We start from the raw sequence: 22,574 nt of genomic DNA, 5'->3' as shown, positions 1-22,574 counted from the left end.
AGTAAAGTATGTGAAAAGCAGAACTCTCAGAAACTGGTATAAAAATCTTTCAGCCAAACATGAAAATGCTTGTTATTACTTCTGGCGCTACCTATAATCCCTAAAGTTAGGTATTAGGTAACCACAATGCTAATCCATCAGGTTAGGCATTACTGCAAATAAGTCAACATTTCCCTATTTTCGTCTCCAGGAGGCTTTGTTTTTATCTTTTTCTCAAGCCTGGTCTAAAATTTGCAGGAAGAGAGATTTCAATGTCTATTTGGCTATGCAGTACTTCTGCAGTATCACATTTCTCAGAATACTAGATTACATGTAGGGGAAAGATATGCCACAGACTTGAATGAGGCAAAATGAGGGATTTTACACTGCTTTAATATGGTATCAAGCAGCTCAACAGGTCTGCATAGGTGAAATGGAGCAAGCTCTAACAGGTCCTACAATGTAAGCTTTGGGAATCTAGAGCCCAGTCTTGGAAACCTGTTCTTAGTTTCTGTGAAGTCAATAATGGAAGTAAACAACCACATTATAAAAAGTTTGAGAGACTGGGTCCTTAGATTCAAATTTATTCATTCTGATTTTGACTCCATTAAAAAGATACCATCAGGTTTAGTATGGATAAGAAAAAAAATTAATCCACTCATGCAACTCTTACTCATTCAAGTTGTTCTGTTCACAGGGTTACTTAGGTAATGACGTGTATAGGTGAGCAGGAACAGATCTAAAAATGTGAAATATCTTTGGAAGATATTTCCAGGGAAAAAAAGAGAACATCTAATTTACATAACTTTGTTTTTTCCACTTATATTATTATTATTCTAGTGTGTGTTATTTACACTTTACGTTCAGTTTATTTTGCAGTAGCTCTGTGCCTAAGTGTTTGGGATGCAACTTCTGCAAGACAGGGAAAAAAAAAAAGAAAAAAAGAAAAAAAGAGAAGGTACTACATATGTTTGGGTGCTTGCACTTTTTCATTTGGTGTCGTGTCTGTCCCCCCCCCAGTTAAACTCACCCAAAGTTCAACTTGGAAATTAAGCTTATACACAACCCTCATATACAATATATATATTTAAGTGAAAATTAAACATTCTTTCTAAAGTTAGCACCTAGAAGACTTACCATTAACAGCTTTTTCATAATTCTTCCCCAGATTTATTAAATTCCTGAGTCCTGGATTGAACTGTTCCATAACATTCTAGTGAAGAGAAAACAAAATTTGTGTTATAGCCAAGGCAGTTCATCAGTGGATGAAAGGATTTATCTCAGTGTCACTTAGGTCTAGTTTTATGTTTCATATGTACAGCATACATCTGAAAAGTCTGTGGATGGATGAAAAATAGAACACTTGGGAGGAAGAGGAGAACAAAGGATGGAAGGGAGAAGAAACTGAGCATAAGATCAACAAACAGGAAAAAAAATGGTAAACTATTTCAATAGGGGTAAAAAGGAATCTAGCTGTTTATAATACAAAAGGATGTAAAGTATGTGATCAAAGTTTGCACAGATCCTTCTTTTATGGTAGGTGATGGTGAAATAAGAATGAGAGAAAAACCTTTATCCACTAATCATTTCATAAAGTCAGACAATAACAAGAACTTTCTGACAATGGTTCAAGATTTGAGTTCTTTCCCCCCTCGCCCGTGCTGAAAAAAAAATAATGCTGGGAAAAGGAAAAAAAAAGAAAATAAATTCACCAGGTATCTGATTAGGGGAAGACTAAGCACTTTATTCCTCTTTTCTAAGTTACAGATAGCATTTAGGGAAATTAGTTGATTTTTTTTTTAGTTTGAAAATGCTGCATTTTATTGTGCGAAGATGTAGTTCTTTCAGAAAGAAAATGAAAATGATGACCTTAAGTAGAAGGAGAAAAAAAAAAAAAACAAATGCTGCAGCTGCTTTGGTTGTTAAATACAATTATTGGCTGAGACAACCAGAATCTGAAATGCAGCAGCTCCAAGCGTGACTACTCTCATACCTAGCAATTTCTATAAACTGATGAAGTGGTAGAAACTGTGACTGGCAGTTTCATAGTGCAAGAAAATAGCTACACTATTAAATAGAAAAGTTTCAAGTCTTTGCAAAAAGTAGAAAATAAGTTAAGCCATGAAGTATGAATCCAAATTTGAATTTGCCCAAAGTTGGGGGGTGAAGAAGAGAGGAGAAGCGGCTTTTGCCCTCTCCAAAAAGGAAAATCACCCACAAAGTTTGCATTGTCCCTACTCAGAGGAAAGCTTCAGTTTTCCTCTTTCTGGTCAAAGACAATAACTCTCCCCCTTTCCCCCCAAACAATATTCCAAAATTACTTTTATCTTGTTATGAGCACTGAAAAAAGAAAAAAGGTGACATGCTGATATAAATGCAGTGGTTATTCACACCTCAGAATCATGCCCTTTAAGATGTCTCGAACACACGTAGCATAAATAGCGGTATTCCAAAATATTGGATGTTGCAATTAACTTTTGAACAACGCTAAGCTACTTTGAAAGAGAGCCCTCTGAGCTTCACTTATTTGGTGGCTTCTTGGTTTCTTCAGGTAGAATCGCTACCTGAACTAAAGACACAGCATGTTCGTTTAACAAAAAACCCTTTGTATGTATGTAAATAACTACATCTGAACAAGTATACTAGAATTTGCTATATGTGCCTGGTCATTTAATAGTCAAGTAACCACAATGCTCTAATCCTTTCTTTTCTCTCCTTCCTACAAAATACAATTTCATATAACACCAGCTGCTAAATCTCAGGAACAATTTGGTAATTAATATTTTATTTTTGTTTTAAAAATAAATTTAACACAAGCCCTATATTTCCATAGAGGTGAACCTTAAAAGTGTTTGCAGATTCTAAACCTTCTTTTCCCAGAATCTTCCTAACAAAACTATGGCTGTGACATTGCTCTGTAAAATTTTATTGTCATGAAAGGAAGATAATGAGATACGTGAAGACGCTATTCTGTTATTCTTACTATTTTTGACACAACTCACATCTTTCTAGATACTGTTCACACAGCAGAACTTTGGAGTTCAAGGAATTCAAAACAGACACTTTCTGTTTACAAGAAATACAAGACACAAGACAAGTGAAATAGTATCAAGCTTTTGTCTGCTATACGACTAACAGACTGAAAATATTTATATTTAGTACATACATGGACCCAGAAAGAACAGGAATACCATCACATTTGTCTTATTTTCAGGCAAGGTCATTCAGACAGAACTTTGTTATTATTTTTCAAATATAGTGCTACATCTGAACTCCAGTCAATTTAAAAAGTGAAGAAAAGAATTAACTCCAATAATACTTTAACAGTCATGTTGAGTAAAAAAATATAGATATTAAAAAAAAAAAAAAGGATGTAAGACTATTAGGTTCTGATACTGGTATCAGACCTTCAGTATGTATGACATCAAAAGCAGACACAGAACAACAATACCTAGCCCCACTGCCTTTATTTGCACAAATTAAATACAACCGGGACTGTTTTCTGGTCTATACCATTAAACTCTTACCCACCCAAACATGATCACTGCAAGCAAACTACCTATTGTCCCCAGGCCCTTGATTTGTGTTAACTCACAAACCACATCCAGAAATCATTTGGGAAAGTGTGTTTCAGGTTGGGCCAACAATGCCAAGGGCTATTCTAACAACTTAATAGTATGGATTTTCAAGCTCTAGTGTCTGGGAACATCCCTCCTCCCACCCCAACTCTTTAATTTACTACTGTAAATGTTGCTGCTATGCCTCTGTTGCCCTCCCCATAGCTGAGGCAGTGCAACTGTGAGGCTTTTGTTCCAAGGAGTAAGTTGTCTCTTCCTACTCCAACTTTTTGCCATTTCTTCCCAGCAGTGTACTAAAGATGATGTCTGTCAGCATATATGGAGTCAGTGAATCACAAGAAAAGAAATGGGTGAATTAGGGAATTGTGTTAGGATATAGTCTCCGGTATTCCAAGGATATGAGGGAGAAGAAAGGCGTACATGACATAGAAACTGTGTGTACGCTTGGCAGGGAAGAGTCCCAATGCCACTTTGAATTGCCACCCTATACTGAAAATAATTTTCTTGAAAGACAGATCCTATCCCTGCTTACCCTGCTCCTCACAACAAGAACTTAGAGTAAAGCCCTTACTGCCACCTACCCAAAAATTCTAACGGTAACATGATAATTACTGGTCTTGAAATACTGATTTTTGGAATGACTGTCTTAAGGATTCAGGCATTAAGATTCCAGTTTTATTGACATCTTCTAATTCATATTTCAAACAGAAAACAGTGATTGCACCTGTGTCATTAGTTGTTTTCATTTAGGGAGTGAACAAAACCCAGCAAAAATGCCCTCAACAGCTCCCCTCTTTGAAGCCAGACCCTATAGCTCTTTATTTTCACTAGCCAACGTGATACGTATCATGTATTCATGTACAGCAGATATAGACCATGCTATGGAAACACAACAGGTCCACTGAAACACAGAGAACTCTGAGGAAGAGCTCAAGTACATCACATCTGCTCAACATATATTTAAAACTGCTGGGAAAGATGAAGAAACATTTTATAGCTCAGTGCCTTCAGTAGCTGGAAGGCATACAACTAATGGATCTTTTCTCCATTAGACCAAGCAGTCTCTGGAAGTTTTTCAGTCTTTGCACTGCCACAGTGGTTGATTGTTAGCAGAAGCGTCTGTACCAGTCTCTAGACGTGAACGCCCGAGAAGCAGCAAAAACCTTTGCAATGGAAATTCCCCTTTGGAATTTGCTTGGTTTAACACAGGGCACGGTTAGCTGATCCTCACAGCACTGTGCAAGGCTCATCTATTTTCCTGCTAAGGGTTTGTGTTTGATAGAAAGGCTTAGCTTCCCCTCTGCCCCCCAAGATGATCTAATTAAATAATTCTTAGGTTATTTTCCTCTGTTCAACATTAGAAAGGAGCATAATGTGTATTTTTTTTCTTTCTACTGAAGACTAGATTCTCAAAGCAAACAAAAACCTGGCTGTGCTTCTAGTGCTCTTTTTATACAGTTAACCACTGTTGCTGTCTTTGAAGTACTGTCCAGGAAGAAATATCCAGAGCACTTTTTCAAAAAGGGAAACTGTCAGCGGCAACTCCCTCTTCAGGATCAGGTATAAATTTGATATTTCCAAGACATTCCAGATCAGTTAAAATTATTGTAATATTTTGTTCAACTTCAGAAGTTATAGGGGGGAAAAAAGCCACTCAGAAATCAACTTGTATAGCTATTTATTTTCAGATGATGTCTTACAGTTTTATAGCTTCCCTTATTTGCAGTCTAAAGAAAAGGTCATGAAAATAAGTGGAACTGAACACCAGTGCAAAATTGCAAGTCATACATTAAAGCCAGATCTGAAAACTTCTAAAAAAGCAGACAGAGGAACAAAGAAGAATTTCTGATCAAGAGAACCGCTAATTTAAAATCATCAAAATTCTCAGAAAATATCACAATCTTGTTACCTGCCATGCTGTACAAAGTCATGGGAATAAAGCTTACATCTTAATCCAAATAGACATGACAAAGTAAGAAAAAAGCTGGGAGAGACAGAGTAGTTCATAACACATCATTCGCCTGTACAGTGAGGAACACAAACTAGGCCTCCTAATTGTCAATCTGGTGTCCTATATTCTAGTGACACACTACCTCTCATGAGCAGAATAATTAACTAGAAGAGAAGAGGAGGCACATGATCAGATCCTACAGCTTTCTATTATTTAGGATGAATGGAAATAAAGGGAAACACTTTCAAACAGGCAACAGGAAGTGTCTTTTTATGCAGAGAATTTTAGAGTTGGCAAAAGTGACCTTCCAAGAAAAAGCGTAAGAGAAACCTATTCTAGTCATTCAAGTCATTAAATCCTCCTATAATCCAGTATGAAAGTTGCTATATGCCTTTCACCACATGAAACCAATGTGAGTTAACCAGCCTAGTAGCAAGGAGCTGACTGAAGAGGAACAAGCCTTGTATTTCCACTTGTTGTGTATAGGTATGGTATCTTCCGCAGTTCCTGATAGTGATATAAACAACGTTAATCTTCAAAACAAATGACAGCCATTGTAAAAGTGCTTTCCTGTAAAAGCAAAGCTGAGCATTTTACTTAAAGACACACCTCGCAGAACAATAGCTCAGCAGGTATGAATACAACTAAACAATGCATAGACTCCCTGTAGTTTCAAGTTTACATCCTGCAGGCACTTTTGCAAGAGTGGATAGCAATGTATTTGGGTAGAAATCTGAAATTGTAAAACTAGCACAGAAAAGTAGATCCTGATGTCTAATGTTACTCATATTACCATCACTATAGCTATTCATAGCTAACCTTTGTATAGCTACTAATAATTTAGTTTAAATTGTTATTCCTCAATTTGGAAAACAGTAAAATTAAGTTTTTGGAAAAAGCCTTTAGTGTTGCTACACTATGTCTGAGAAGCCACTTGAGAAGATTCGAAAAGCTGTATAAAAGTAAATCATACTGTGCTCTACTGTACTTGAAGCATTTTGTACGTTATTGCATTTCATCTCCTTTAGTTTTTGAAATTCACAATACAGTTTTCAGAAGGGCATGATTAAGCCCTCAACATATCTCATGTTAAGCCATCTCAGTTGTAAGTTAGCTTAATATTGTTTTAAAACAGGTTTAATGGAATGGAAAAAAAAAATCAGGATGCCAGCGTTTATTCAAAATGACTAGTTCTTATGACTAATTATTAGTCAGCTTGATGGAACATTTCTTGTTTAACAGAAACATTAATACATCATCCATCAGTGTGTTTCAAATACAAACTTTTTCAAGTTATGAACACATGACCCAGGATAGACTCTAAGTAAGGTCAAAATAGATAATTTACACTAAGATAGAACTGGACTTTATACACATACAAACTCCCAAAGGCTCTTCTTCCCCCAAATTAGATTTATATTTCAGTGATGCAAAACAACAGCCTTACTGCAGCATGTGCTAGGACCATAGGTGAATTTTTATTTTGGTAAATAAGTCTGGTAGTTTAATCTAATTGCAAGTCTTTTTAAAATACAGAAACATGGCATTTAGGGCTTTAAACTGAATTTATCAGGTATTTCCATAATAAAACAATATAGCCTACCAAAATAATTCTACATGCCCCTGCAGAGAACACATGCCCCTCAGGAGAGCACAGCACTCCATTGAACAAAGGGGTGTGTGTGTGGGTGTGTGTTTTTTTTTAATTACACTTTGCTTGATAATCAAAATTTCTGGGTAAGATTTACTTGAATACAGAGAAATACATCTTTAAAATCCAAGATCACCAACACCAATGAATTACAGCTATCGCACTATTATCAAGAGCTCCAGAAACCTCAAACCACAGGAGCAATACGTGAGCTGCCTGCCCAGCCCTTAGACCACACAGACCGAATGACAGGTCTGTAACTCAGTACTTTCCTGTTTTGTCCCCTTTCCCCTGCATTGTGTGTATCGTAGCTGGATGCCATGTAGTTTTCCCACACACACAGAAGATAAAATGAAACTGTATGAGTTGCAGTGACACACCATCACGTAACAACTTTCCGGGGGTTACGGATTGGCATAGTCTCTGTGTGTGAGGGGGATCATACAATGTCCCCTCACAGCGTGCCACATCACTGCAGTGAGTTACAAGGGCAGGGCAATGTCATACCAGTGAACCTCTCAGCAGTTCCTTGGCAAAAGGGAGGCTGTGGCTCTCTTTAGTCATAAGCTCCCACACCCTTAGGCTTCGTTTTGCACGTGCCATTCCTATCATGCATTAAAGTGATTCTTCAGGTATTACATAAAGAGTGAATTTCAGCCTTGGTTTTTGTGTGTGCACACATGCACGTATTTGTGGATTATGATGTTTATTTAGTCAGGTTAGCTAAAAAATGTTGAGGTATTCACTTTCCGATGTTGTTGCCAACAAAAAGGATGAATAAGATAAAAACACAAGGGCATTACTTAGCCACCTGGTGACTTCTGTAAGTATATTTTGAAGCTTTGTATAACACAGGTTACTATGTATTTAATAAATCCAATGGATTAGCACTGTAAGAAAATGAAAAAAAAAAATGGAAAACAGACTAGCAAGACATTCAATTTCATTTTCCATTATTTTTCCAGGTCACCAAAAAGTTGATTTTTTTTTTTTTTTGAGAAGTTGAAAGCCTGTGTTTGGTCCTGCAGCATGCAGATGGCATCACTACACCATACTGAACTGGTTTCCCCAGACCAAGTCTTTCTTATTATTAGTAGGAGAAACACACACACTGCTCCTGATTTTATCAATACCAGCATGGTATTTTAAGCGCTGTATTGCTAAGGATGGCACACAGCAAGAGTAGAAGTTACCCGAGTATTACTAAACAAAGGAGAGCACGCTCACCATGCAGACTAAAACACAGCACAAAGAGGTGTTCCTTTGTTTTAGACGAGGGAGCTGTGATTACAGTCACAGCAAATGCTGAATACACAGGCTAGTGCTCTCTGCCCTTAAGAAGTAAAGGACTATTTTCAAGATTTTAACTTTGATATAGAAATAACTACTTTAAAGTAGACCCAGAATCCATTCTCCATCTGAAGCAGCCTTTATACCTTATCTGGATAAAGTTTCAATTTTTAATGAGGGCAGGGCAGGAGGGTTTCCAGGCCTGTGAGTACTAGCTATGTGATGCAACATACCAGACCTCTCAAAATACCCACACAGAAGACATTTCATCACACTGTCAATTTTAAGTTCGTATTACTGTGTTTTTGCTGGTTGTTTCAGTCTTAAGTAGCCCTTTGAATTAATTTAAAAAACAAAACAAAAGGGTAAACTTTCCCAGTAAATAAGTACTGAATAACAGGGAAGGTTTTGTTTATTTAGAGGTCTGTCATTCCTTTAAAGCCTATTTTATATTATATTCATTAAAACACACAAGAGATTTTCTTCCCTCTCCTCTGTAAAACTGCCTTAGCTACATTCTGGAAGTCAGTTGAGAGGGTAGGACATTCCTTTGTCGGCACAGCCCTGAACAGTCAACTTCCCAGGTTTCTCTTCTACGAGCCTGTATTTACAGGCTGCTCTTCTGAGAAAAAGGAATTTATGTTTGCTTATGGCCTTGCCATGAATGTAAGTGATATCAAAAAGCACCAGACCATTTAAGATGACCTGCACCGATTCTAGAGGACAAAATTTATAGCCAAGTCATCTCATTTTTTCAGTAGCTTTGCATGAATTCGATATCTAAGTCCAAAGAAAGTAAACAGCAAATATAACAGACACCAATATAATTGGACTACTTGAAGGAGTGAAGTTGACTTAGTTTTGTTATTCTCCAACACACTTAACAGCAACATACCCCAGTAAATGTTTTTAGAGACCTTTAAATGATAACAACATCTTCAGAAATATGAAAACATTCAATAGTAAACCAGTAAGATTTAGTAAATAATAAAATAGAACAATCCCCCAGAAAGCTTTCCTTTGGGCTCAAAGCTGCAAATGCATTGCAGCTGTAAGTTCATTTGCATGGTTAAATGCATTTGCAAATTTAAGTGCTTTCTCTAGTACAACACACTGTACAGAAGGAAGGTTATGGGTCCAACACTGCCAGCACTACTCAACCAAAAGTATGATTCTTATGGGAACTCTGCCCAATTAAAATTGGTGTGTTTTGGAAGGGCTGAGTTTATAGAGAGAAAAAGTTCAAAACAAGTGTCTAGTGCCCACATGCAAAATATTTTAAAATTCTACAAACAACAAGGCATTTTAGAAAGTTTAAGTCTACTGACATAAATTGGACTACCCTCACCAGTCGGTGCTCTGAGGCAGTGCTAGGGTGTACCATCATAGATCTGATTATCAGCTCGGGATGCGGGCAAGCAACTTAATTCAGCCTTAAGCCGTTTTTAGGCTCTGGCCCGTATGACGAAACGGTTTAAGCAGAGGACCGCAAGCACCAAGATCTCCAAACCACCTTACCATCAAAACACACTGAGGGAATTATGGCTCGCTGGAGAACTGAACCTGCTAGAGAGGGAGAAACCAGTCTTAAAGCCTGCCTTGTCCCGGAGCTGTCGCTCCCAGCTGCAAAGCAGCCCAACCCGTGCGGTCGGGGCCGCGGCCGTGCCCGCCCGGGGGGCTGCGGCGATCCCCGTCGCCTCCCGGCAGAGCGCTGCAGCCACGGGACGGAGGCAGCCGGGGCGCAAACCACCCCAGCCGTACCACACCGAGGGAGCCGAGCCTCCCCGCTGCCTCCTCCCCGAGCCCTTTCGGGTTATTTACAAGCGAGCACCGAGCAGTCTTGGACACGCTGGGATGGGCGAGATCACTCACAAGGGAGGGGGCGGGGGGGGAAAGTTTGCTCCCTTTCTGCCTGAGGAGCCGAAGCTGCCCTGAGCCCTCCCGCCCGCCTCGCCTGTGGAAAGGCGGCCAACGGTCCCCGCCTCAGCCGCCTCCGGTGCCGGCCAGCGGGGGCAAAGGTAGCCGCCGTCTCTTCAGGCGAGGCGGCGGCGGGCAGCCCCCTCCCCGGCCCGTACTCACTTTGTAAGTGCTCTCCGTCAGCTTGTTCACCTCCTCGGGGTCCCGAGACATGGTGCCGGCGGGGAGGCGGCCGGTGGGAAGAGCTTCGTCCTCCGGAGAGCGCCTCGGCCCCAGCCCAGCGCCGCCACAGCACACTCTGCTTCTTCCTCCGCCGCTAAGAAACTGTCAAAAACTTGTGGAACCAGCCGGGCAGCGCCGCCGGGGCGGGGCCTGCGGGGCCGCGGCTGCCTGACGCGGCAGGACTGGCTTGGCGGGCGATCCCCGCCTCGCTTCACCTCGCCTCGCCTCGCCTCAGCGGGAGGGCGGGCGGCCCGCGCCGCCCCTACCTGAGTTGCCGCCGCCTGCTTCGTCCGCGGCGCCTCCTCCTCCCCGCCTCCCTCTCCGGGAGCCCCTGCCAAGCTTCTCCTCTGCGGTCTCAGGGCTGCAGTGGTCGTGGCCCCGCGGAGTTCCCCGGTGCCGAAGCGCAGCCCGGGCCGTGTGGAGGCCTTTTCAGGGGGCAGCTCTGCTGTGGGTGCCCAGCAAAGTCGGAGGTAAACTCTTTATCCCAGCAATTAAGTGAGGGTTCTGTAAGAATTAATTAATTATTCTTGTCAGAATTAATTAGCTTAGCCCTAGCGGTGCTAGTGAGGCTGGGGATGGTCCCCCTTCTCCCTTCCACAGCAGCCCCACATGAGGGAGAGGCGTGGGGGTTTCCTCAAGGCCTCTCAGGCAAGGACAAAAATACCTTTCTCCTGAATCCTGGTCCAGTGCACCACCTGAGCTTCGTGCTACACGCTTAAGTTTTCGATTTCTTCTAAATATACACCAATAAAACAGTGCCCCCAGTCATCTTTCCTCTGTGAAATGACTCATGAGGCCTTCGGGGGCAGGGGGTGAGGAAGGTTGGGGTAAGCTATAAATTTTTGTGGACCATAAATTGTCCAGAGATTGTGAGATTAATTTAAAGTATGCTAGTTGGAATATCTTTCTGATAATGTAATACCAGCACTATCTTGAAGGACTTCGTGGGAATTTCATAATCTTGGGTATTTAAAACTCAGATGCAGTGCTAGGTATTGAGTGCGTGAGGTGTAATCAACATCCTTACACATGGGACATCCTTCTCTTGGTTGCTGTCTCTCCCTCTGTTTCCCCCACTTTATTGCAGCAATAAAATCATGGCAGGCACGCCACAAAAACTGGACTTGGAACGGAACCCTAGATGTTGGACTCTGGTGTGGGAGGAGGTTGTTATCAGGTTTCCAGAACTGTAAAAATGTTTTCATTCAAGCACTTGGAGTTGTTTATACCTTTAGAACTACAATTTACCTTCTGGGAAAAAAGTGGGCACTTGAAGTGTTATCTTGAATACAGCTAAAATGCTGGGCAGAGAGGGAGTTTTGTGAGACTTCATACTCCCAAGTAAAGTCTTTGCAGACTTCTGGTATTTATGGTATTCATTGCCTTTCTGTAATAATCCAATTTATAATGTTATCCTATAGGTATAGTGAATTATTTTGGGCCCAAGTCTACAATTTATGTTCCAACTAAGCAGTGTTTGCTCATACAAACAGTTGTCTCTAATGTGATGTGGCTGCTTGCCTGAGCATGGGATGAAGAATCGCACTGCTTATTCCTGTCTTTTGTCTGAAGAGTTTTTTACAACTCTGGAAACAGACTGTGCCTGGCTACTACTGCTTTTGTGTTACTATATGCCAATGTGTGAAAAGGATGTTCCTCCCTAACAGGCTGGTATTCAAATTTGAGGGAGCAGGTACCCAAAGGAGATGTAGAAAAGGACTTTTCCTTTCCTGACTCCTGCTAAAGGAGCTGGGAGTATATTGTATAGCAGGGATTGTATTATTCCTGTTAGGGGCAAAGCATTTGTCTTATTTCCTCTGAACGTTATGGAGCTCTGGGAGCTCACCTAGGATTCAGTGTGTTTGTTTCCAGTTGGCATGCTAAGTTCAGTCACAGTAAATAGCAATGAAATATTGCAATATTGCAAATAATGCAATATTAATGAAATATGCATATCAGAAAGAAATGAGATGGATAATTAATATAGGCAGAATTATTTAAAAATGTTATGATACTTAACATGTGGGGATGCCCAACATTTCAAAATATAAATTTCTAAAGGTCTTTTTACTTTCTAAGCAGGTGTAAATATTTTAAAGGTCTCCTGAACTTCATATTCTCTTGTGTTCTTCTTGACCTTTGGTATTAGTTTCTGTGGTCTTCATGTATATACATTTTTTAGAGTTTTTATGTAATCTTTTCTAAGTTTTTAGTGCTGTAGACTATTAAAAAAAGGAAAATAAAGATTGAAATTAATAATACAGTCATGAAGTAGTGGAGAAAAAAAAGAAAATAAGAAAAAGCAGTTTTTAAAGAATACCTAAGTGGGAAATGACGCTAGCAAGGAAGAATCCTTAATTTGGGGTAATAATTGCTTCTATTAATTAATCTATATACAGATTAAAATAAAAATGACCATAAATAGTTGAGACAATTAACATAGGAAAAAATGTTAACAGATTGAAAATAGCAGGACTGACGTCTCTTTTAAAGTAAAAGAATTAACAATGCTTTCTTCAAATTTCTGAAACGAGCATTATAAGTAATAATTTACAGAACTATTACGAGATTAGGTTGTGTTTTTATTGAGGAAAAGAGCAATAACTTGTCTTATTGTTGAAATTAGATGCTAGTACAAAAACAATAGCATGGAAAATAATTTTTATATCTTTATTCATGTTTTCCTTTGTCACCATAGTTTTGTATTGTTTTTCTCAAATCTTGAGTATATTACAAATGTATACAGCATTTGGAGGCATTTTCTGTATTTTCTTTCTGTTATGGTGTTAGAAATATTTTATGTATCAATCATAATAATTAGTAGTACTGCTCTGTTCTAGTTTAGTGTTGTGTTTTACTGTGTGACTGAAAAACTTGAAACTTGACAGGCAAATCTAATTCTTAATTTACAAGTATCCAGACCTTTGCTATAAATCATAAATTTTCAAATTCACACAGACAAAAAGCCTGCTTGAGCTTGTAATACAAATGCAAATATTTTGTTCTCTTAATAGGAGATTTTTGATCTTACGTTGTGTTAAGATTAGTGTTACGTTACTGACTTAGCTGGAATTAATCCTGATGTGTGCAAACAATATGAATTTAGAATGGTTGAACGAGATCCCATTTTTGCAAGTTACTTAAGGATGCTCTTACATTTAAAGACGTGTGCAGGAGTCCTCTAGTAGCATACCAAAGTGTTTTGTCTGATCAGGACAGAATATTTAATAGCTTGTGAAACTGAAACCTTAATGAATACATCTTATGCTCTGTTGCCTACATACTACTGTAAGCATTTATAATAAGCATACTAATATGAGATCTATTATTTTTATTTAGAAGTTTCTGTTTTATCGTATTCATCAATAGCACTGAATGTTGGGTCCAGCAGTGTTTGAGTACTCAGGGTTGTGCATTTTGGAATTGTTTCTTAGAGACTCTAAAGAGTATTTGCTAACTTTGCTCTGAGGAGGATTTCAGAGCAGGAGTCTAGCTGTGATCACTAATCATATATGCTCTCTGAACTGATTTGAACTAGGATTAATCAAATTAATTTTTGACGCTTACTTTTAACATATATTGTTTTGATGAAGACAATGATGAAGACAATGATTGTTTTGATGAAGACCAGAAAAGACAAAGAAGGGAATATTCTTACTTTGGTGCTGAACCCATCCTGTGGTATAATTATGTCTGTTGACTCTTATCTTTGTATTGCATCTCAAGCAATAACTGCATCTCAGGAATAATTCAGGTTAGAGGGAACCTGGCAGGTTAATAGTTTACCTGGTCCAGTCCCCCATCAGAGTAGGGCTAATTTCAGCATTAGGTTGCTCAGGGCTTTGTCCAGTTGAATTTTGAAAGTCTCCAGGAAGCAAAAGTTGAGGAACAGAACTGAAACAGTACTATTTGAAACAACCTGTAACTCAGCAAGTAAAGAAAATCCTCTACAGTGTTATAGGAGACAATATTTGTTAGGTTTTATGTGGGGCTATTCCCTGAGGTATGTCACCCATCCAACTGAGTTACCCATCCAACCTATCCTCAACAGACATCCTCCACATTGTAACTAGAGCTTTGATATTAGACTGTAACACGTTGCCTATTGAGAAAACAAAACTCCTCTCTTTCCTCACTACCTGGCATTCTGCCTCACATTACACTTTCCTGATGTCAAACAAATATTTGTGGGCCTGTAATTATGCATAATCTCCAACAGACCCCCTTGATACTGGCAGTTTAAAAGAGATGACTTGGACTTCAGTGTCTCCTGATCTAGTCCTTGCAATGGTTAAGATGCTTTAGGCCTTTCACAGGTACTTAGCTAACACGAGCAGCCAGGCACAGGGACTGGCCCGGAGCTGAGGCCGTCTGAATCTGAACCTATCTTCCTGCACACACTTCTGTGAAGTGCATGCTTTGGGCCTGAATGCGGCAGTTGATTCCATGTTGGCCAAAGGCAGAATCGCATATATTTGCTAGCAAAACTGCTGTCGAAGGACGAACTCAAAGTAAGTGCTTATATTTATTCCATACAGAAGGCCAGTTCTCCTTTGTAGTATTTAAGCTTTGAAACATGAGTAGCAACAATAAAAATTTCCCCATGAACTGTCAGCTTTATAGAATTGAAATTGTAATGAGAAAATGATATCACTGATATATCTTTTGAAAAAGTACATACTCAGAAATATTCCTTTGAGTAAATATATGTATTTCTTTAAAATCAGTAATATTTTTATGTATGATTGTTTTCTGTAAGTGTCCTATTTGCATGTCAGTGGCATATTAAAATATTCTTTGGAAACTATTTAAGCATGCTGTAATGACCCATTAATGTCAGCTCATCATTAGATCTTTAACATGTGTTTTAAATAGCTTAATATGACTGTAACTAATTATATAAATTGTGGCTAAGCAGCAATTGCATATGCATGATATAGCCAGCTGTGGCCTATTTCATTCCCTGTGGTCATTAGCAGACATTTAACTCGATTAAGAAAAAAAAATATGTACACAGCATGTTATTTAGTGATATCAAACAACATTCAGAGTCAGAATAAGATTTTCTGAACAGGAAATTAAAGTGACTCTACCAGCTTTTTTTCCTGATTGATACATTTTTTTTGTCCTCTGTTGACACTTACAAGGAATTTTCCAAGTATGTTAATCCCCTTCAAGTTGACAATACAAAAGCACACTAAAACTGACACAAAGTGTCATTGGAAAGAAGTATATAAAACTTTTGAAGGCTTACTGAACCTTTTGGTCTGATTCAGCTCTGATTAGTTAAATGGAGTTACTCTGTTTTTAAACTGATGCAAGCAAGCACAAAATAATTTTGTTCCCTGTTGTTCATTGTCCTGAGCTGGTTTCAAAGCAAATGAGCTGTAACTCAGACCCACAGGTCAATTCAATAAGGTACCTCAGGTCCTCTCTGATCAAGGAAGACACTTAATCAAATGCTTAATTTAAACATGTAATTAATTCACTGTATGTTATGGGTGGGAAAATCAAGGAGGTGCAAAATGCTTTATATGAAATCTTCTTTCTCCAGACTAAAAATGGGAGGATTGTTTCGTCTTGGAGATGAATGCTTTGGATGTTTGTATTTTGTGTCTCAATTGTCTGATGTTGCAAATAAGTTTGGCAATATTATAAAATGAATTATAACCTGATTTCTTCATTGTGGTTTATTTTTTGAGACTGGAAAGAATGTATGGCATAGACGAATGAAGTTTTTAAAAGTTTTTTTGGAGATTGCCTAGGATTTAGACAAAATTTAGCATTCAGGGGAATCTAATAGGCAGTACTGTTAGCAATCCTAATGTTTTTTCTGCTGCTAATTGAAATACTTAATTCAAAACTGTTATACTTACACATTTTGTGACTGCTCATTTCTTGCTGGAAGTATATATGCTTACTCTAATTCATATGCTGTGTCCACTAGATGGCAAGCAAGCTATGCATGATGGAACAAAATAAACTTGCATAATCTTTATGCTCAAGGCTTTCTCAAAGTGCTTTATAATGTAACAGGATGGATATTAGTGGTAAGCAAACGGAACAGCCTTTATATTGCTCATACACAGCCTTGGAATTTTTTCTCAAGAGTGTTAAGTGCTGTTAGGATGTTCATGTTATTAAAATCTACATATGCCTTGGGATCTGTAACTTTATTTTGGAAGTCAGCACTAGTAGCAAGCCAACATCCTGGTGAAACTCTTGTTATAAACTTTTAATCCATTTAGGTTCCAGCGTTTTATGAGTTGACCTATGCCAAAAACACAGTATTTTAAATAACTACATATTTGTTATTCTCCCTTTTGTAATTTGTCAACTGGGGATTAACTAACAAGTGTACTCTGTTCCAAATGGATAAACTGGTTTTGCCTGAGGCTGAGTGTAGAGTACTGCAGCTAAACATAGCATCTGCACGTTGCTGATCTTGGTAGTATCAATAGATTGCATATTATAGCCACAGTAAGAATTATCAATGTTTGTTATGGGGTAGACCATAAAGACCTCAACTGGGATGTGATACTATTGCTGGGCTGGGAACTAAACATGCACCACATGTAAAGTAGCACTTCTGTGAATATTTTCGAAGAACTCAAACATAAATTTTGATGCTGTCCTTACCTCTTCCTTTTCACAGCTAGAAAAAGATAGGACAAGTACATAATACTGGTAATTTGATTGGACTTTAAAAATGGCAAAAATCCTAGAACTGCATTTTCATATTGAAAAGAAATTTGTAGCTCATTAACCCCTCTCTTTTATGCAGCCTTACTGTAATGGGGAATTACTGGAAAAATGTTCAGGGAAGGTTGTATTAATAATAAACCATTCAAAGAAAATACCATTACATTCTTCCTGTAACTTAACATTTAGTTGTGAATATTTTTTAGAAGCTGTACTGATACCAAAAAAGTAATCCATTTTTGGTTTTTGGTAATAAAAATATGATGATTCCAAAATCATACATGGATATTTTTGGATTGAACCATACTGAAGTTTCTTTGTATGGACTCCTTATGAGCCTGCCTTCTCCTCTTATGTTCAGTTGCTGTTCCAGGAAGCTGCTGAAGTAGAGTATAACACTGCTGTGCCTGCCCACTCCTTGTTTCTAGACACCCACTGGCTGGTGGCAATACTAGCAATGCTTTCCAGAAAATGCATGGGCAGTGATGGTTGATGTTCAACAACGCAAATCTTGGGAGCAATCCGTGCAGCCTGTGATGGATATTTATAATCATGCCTATCACGAGTGTGTGTGCAGCCTGACGGTGTGCACTGAGTGTGTCTCCATAGCAGACTCCAAGGCAGATGCTGACAGTTACTGTCTCCACTTGAGGTCTTGCATCTGGCTTGCAAACCACCTGAGAAGGGAGATGGTTGGAAGCAGTGGGCTGTTCTGCAAAGATGGGAAGATGATGATTAGATTAGACTGGCAAAGGCAGTCTTGAAGATTCTGATGGAGAGGACAATTAATCTGGTTGTCTGAAAGGTGGTAGCTCCAGAGTCAAACTGCCTCACTTCCAGTCACATTGAGACTGGGAAAATAGCATAGTTAGGGAAGTAAGAGTGAATACAGGTGGCTTTTCAGCTCCTCATTACGTGTCTTCATTGAAGTCAGTATAGTTCCTATGGATCTGCTGAAAGTGTTTGGCTTGATTTTCATCATTTCTGCTCAGCTTTCTCATTTGAAAAAAAAAAAATGTGGGCTATATCACAAGGATTGATTCCTAGCCTCAAGGTAAAGTGGTGTGGGATGGCTCAAATCCACCTGGTTCTTGGTGGGTTTGCTCTAGGACATACTGACTGCATCCATGCTGGCCAACGCTTGGTTTGGGTCACCGCTGGGCTCCACCTGTAGGGCTGTAAACCCTTAACCATTACTTTGTTTTGTGTTTTTCAGTTCAAAGTGTTTAACTAACCTGAGGACTGTGTTGTAGCTTGCCTGAGTAGCATTTGCACGGAATGATACTGCAGGTATGTGGTGCATGCCCTGGGGCTTGGCACAAGGGGTGTGGGAATCTGAGGGCGGATTGAGCTCCACAGCATTGCAGGAGTGTGCTGAGTGGAGGCAGCTGAATCCAATGTGGGTGTACATGTTTGGCCTTTAAGGTGGGTCCTTGCAATGAGTTTTTCTCAGAGTGCAGCTCAAATTTCATTTTAAAGGTAAGTTACCAGCAAAAGGGATCCTGCATGTAAAGTAATATGTAGACGATCAGGGGACTGGGATCTAGGAGTGAACTAAGGAGCTTATTTGTCATCCTCACCTGACACACGAGGAGAAGAAAGCACTTGGCTTCTGATAACTGTACAGTGGGACACTGTCTTTCAGTGGGGTTCTAAGGCATAATTTTTCCATAATATTAAGCTAGTGAAATATTAGAGTGATAGATAACTTATTAGGTAAGAATTGTTTGTGTTGTGCTACGATAGAGACGTTGCAGCTGCTCAGTTGTATGGCTTCTGAGGAAGAAGCATTTTACTATTTATTTTGTCCTTTCCACGTAAGGACTATAGTTTCAGTTTCAGGGATTCCTTAGGATCTCTTAGAGCTAACTCTGTCCTGGAACCAGAGAACCTTGTGTCTGGTTGCAGGAGATAAATGGAGTTGCTTCTATGCTACTTATTACTGCCTCTCCACCCTAGAATTCACTGAATTGAATATCGAGATTCTCATTAACTTCATGGATTTCTAAACGGATGATATGTTAAATTTTGAAGCTCTTTGTCATATAGAAAGCCTGTACAGTACTGCTTGTCCAAAGCAGGAAAGAAGGCATGTAGTAGATCTTCTTTTTTGACCAATCTGGTCTATGAGATTCATGTGTCTGTTAAATTTAGGACAAAATTTTGGTTGAACTAGAATCAATGGGAGTTTTCTATTTATTTCAGTGAAGCCCAGCTTTCATTTTTGTTCTCTTGATTTGTGTTAAACTTCAAGTAATGTGAAGTTTTAAGAGAGAAAACAGTTCCTCAGAAACTCTTACACTGATAGGATTTGTGAAACATAGTTTGATACTATTTCCTCCTTCTTTGACTCTTAAGATATCAGGAGATAGCTGTTGTACATGTCACATTTTTATTGCCTGCTCTTCATCAATCAGTTGATTGTGCTGTGTGTGGAGGTTGAATTTCTTTGTAAAACTGTTTTTCATTAGTATCAAGGAATATACACACTTTGCAGCTAAAGCCTTATATAAAGTTTTATCTCTCTGCCCACATTGTTACTATTGTAATACTGCTTAGCAACTAAATCAAAAGAACAACAATGAAAAAACTCTCAAACCCCCTCTTTACAATAGAGAGAAGGGCCTAAGCTGCAAAATTCAGATATCAGTTTGGATCTGAAATTTCCAGAAGTTCAGGGATCTGACATTGCTTATATACTTTTAACTGTTGAAAAGTCATCAGAATGATCTAGTTCTGCTTTTGGGCATTCTGTATATAGCATTTACAGACCCATACGCAAGAATGAAACAAAAGTATTACCATACATAGTAATGAATTAAAAAAAGACAATTATGATTGTCCCCTTTTTTGGAATACCCGGAGAAGATGTAATATTTTACAGGGAGCTTATTCCAGATCAGTATACTAAGTCCCCTTCCTCCCCCAGCTGACAGAACAGATGGTTCATCTGTCTCCTACAATTTCTGAATCCTTCAAAATCCGCACTGTGAGGAACTGGGGGTAGGCCTTTCTTTCAAGAAGTCCTATACCTCTAGTCCATTTTAATTCTCAATTGCATGGCTAATGCTTCAAGTAACACTTCAAGTATTAACCTGTTTTGTTGATTTTTCTGGAAACTTCTAAGGGATGAGACGGTGTGTAGAATTAATACTGCTGATGACAATATCAATACAAGTAGTACTTCTTCAGCACTGCAGGGGAAATGTACAAGGAGAGTATCTACAACCTCTTTCCCCCAAACTTTATTATATAAGCCCGTAGCCTTTCAGCAGCAGAACTACTTTACTGTGAGAGCTGCATTCTGGGGAGTGTGACCAATTTGGGTCTGTCTATGTCCCGTGGATGGCTCTTCCGGCAAAAAAGGATATTGCAAATTCTAAAGGTAAGATAAGAGCTGTAACGGTGTAACAACAACAGTATTACAAGGATGCTAGGGGAGGGCTGAAATCTGGATTTATTATGGTTGGCTATGTATTCATAATGGAATAATGCTTATAAAAATAAAAGCATCCTTGACAGTCAAGGACCAGAATCTGTACTCATGGAAAACAAAAAGGTGAAAGATATGCCAGCATTGTAGCGAATGGACAAGGAGATCTTGAACACCTTCATTAGTAGCAACAATGAAACTAATTACTGGAATAACTGCAGGCAAGGAGGGGAAAAAAAGGATAGTTAATTTCTTTTGATTTTCTTTCATTGTGGGGAATTTTCCAAGACTTCAAGAGAACTATGGCAACTACCTAGCATCACGTCAGGAATGACGTCAAAATGACCAAGTCAAATGGGCTGTGTAATTGGGAATTTAAAACCACGCATTGCTTACATTGATGGATAACTTTTTAGAGAAATGAACATTTTGTTATGGTGATTCACCAGCTAGCAGCTGGATATTTTTCCCAAAATATTCAGAAATATTCAGCTTGCTAAGTGCAGACAACAGTTTGTGCTGTTTGGGTAATGTTAATGGGTTAATGTAAAAATGTGTAATATTTTGTTATCTCTTAGTTTCTAGACAATGTGGGCCAAAATCACATCTCTTCTCCAGCAGCAGCACAAAGTAGTTGAAAAGGCAGACAAAGTGGCTAGGTAGGAATTCCACTTACATAGGAGGAATCTCTTGGTAACAGACAACTACCATAGCAGCTTAATGTAAACTTTTCTTCAGCATCCAATCTGTTGAAATTCCGGAGCAAAACAAAGAGTTGGAAATTTGTTCTGCTTCTGAGTTAGTTTCATCTATCAGCACAGTCCACCAAGAAAGTGGGTAGCAGTGTATGAATTAGGGCAACACTGTAGGTTGAATTCTGTTTGATGTTAATGCTGGTGTGACTCACACTGTGATCTAGATTTTACCACAGCTGCCGTGGAGTTTGAGGTATGAAGACGGAGCTCCCTGGCTGCCACCCAGCCTGTAGTATCAGATGCAGCTGGGATCAGGTACACTGCAAATTCTGAGCTCCTTTTTCTTTGCCAATTTTGAGCTAGTCTCTTATTCTATTTCTTTAATTTTCAATTTCTCCTGCCCCACCTACAGGTACTATTTACCAATATAATAAAACGAAAACATTGTATAAAATAAAGCACATACACACAAACTAACAGAAGTCCTGTTCTCCCTTTTCATATCTCTAATATTATGTTCCCTTTCTCCTTGCCTTTCCTGCTCATTTTATGGCTCTTTCCCATCTCAATTTTTCTCTGCGCTCATTGATTACAGATGTAATATTTCCCATATCAAATTCAGAGCTATAAAAATAGGCCACAGTGCAGAAAATATTTTAGAGAGGGGCTGGTTTAGTTGAGTTAGTGAGGTTACGTGTTGGAGAATATGACACATAAATTTATTTATCTGCAGGGAATCGTTAGTGAAGTTTCTTGTTTACGCCCTTTCACTTTCTACTGATTCATTCTCACCTGTTTTCCAAGATTGTAGTGACTGTGTAGAAATATAATGTGACCTAAATAGCTCAAATTCATTAGAACGTAATTATCATGAAGCAAGAGGGCTAGCAGATACATTTTAAATGAGAATGTAACATAGATACATAGCTCTTTATTTTTTATGAAAGTGTGAAAATTTGAGTTACATTTTTATTAAGTTAAGGCAACTAGGTCTCCAGCATGATTCGTGTACCTGCTGTACATACAGTGATGTGAAATAAGCTGGAAGCAGCATCCTTCCCGCTACTTCCTCCTGCTTTTATTGATTTAAGTGAGGCTCTTGGGTATCTGATCCTATCCTGATGCCTGAAGATTTATTCGTATAACTCCCCATGCA

At 38.9% G+C, this 22,574-nt stretch overlaps 1 protein-coding gene and 1 long non-coding RNA gene across 3 annotated transcripts in view; one reads left to right on the top strand and one right to left on the bottom strand.

The window, feature by feature from the left end:
• Window positions 1-10,735, bottom strand: part of BAIAP2L1 (BAR/IMD domain containing adaptor protein 2 like 1) — a 43,991-nt gene extending 33,256 nt beyond the window's left edge. Inside the window, exons 1-2 of the mRNA XM_075515190.1 lie at window positions 10,529-10,735; window positions 1,117-1,192 (exon numbers count right to left, since the gene is read on the bottom strand). Coding sequence (XP_075371305.1) covers window positions 1,117-1,192; window positions 10,529-10,579 — 127 coding nt within the window. The 5' untranslated portion in view covers window positions 10,580-10,735. The remainder of the gene's footprint in view (window positions 1-1,116; window positions 1,193-10,528) is intronic.
• Window positions 10,736-10,802: 67 nt separating this feature from the next.
• The window catches only part of LOC142416088 (uncharacterized), a 29,871-nt gene continuing 18,099 nt past the window's right edge, over window positions 10,803-22,574 (top strand). For both annotated transcript variants that reach the window (XR_012777625.1, XR_012777624.1), the window contains exons 1-3: window positions 10,803-11,058; window positions 14,905-15,099; window positions 18,507-18,580. This is a non-coding gene — a long non-coding RNA (uncharacterized LOC142416088). The remainder of the gene's footprint in view (window positions 11,059-14,904; window positions 15,100-18,506; window positions 18,581-22,574) is intronic.

Source organism: Mycteria americana, chromosome 12 (genome assembly GCF_035582795.1).
Source record: "Mycteria americana isolate JAX WOST 10 ecotype Jacksonville Zoo and Gardens chromosome 12, USCA_MyAme_1.0, whole genome shotgun sequence".
In the NCBI taxonomy this organism is placed as follows: Eukaryota; Metazoa; Chordata; class Aves; order Ciconiiformes; family Ciconiidae; genus Mycteria; species Mycteria americana.
Note: the sequence above shows the minus strand (reverse complement) of the source record. Positions and strands in the feature narration are given on the sequence as shown.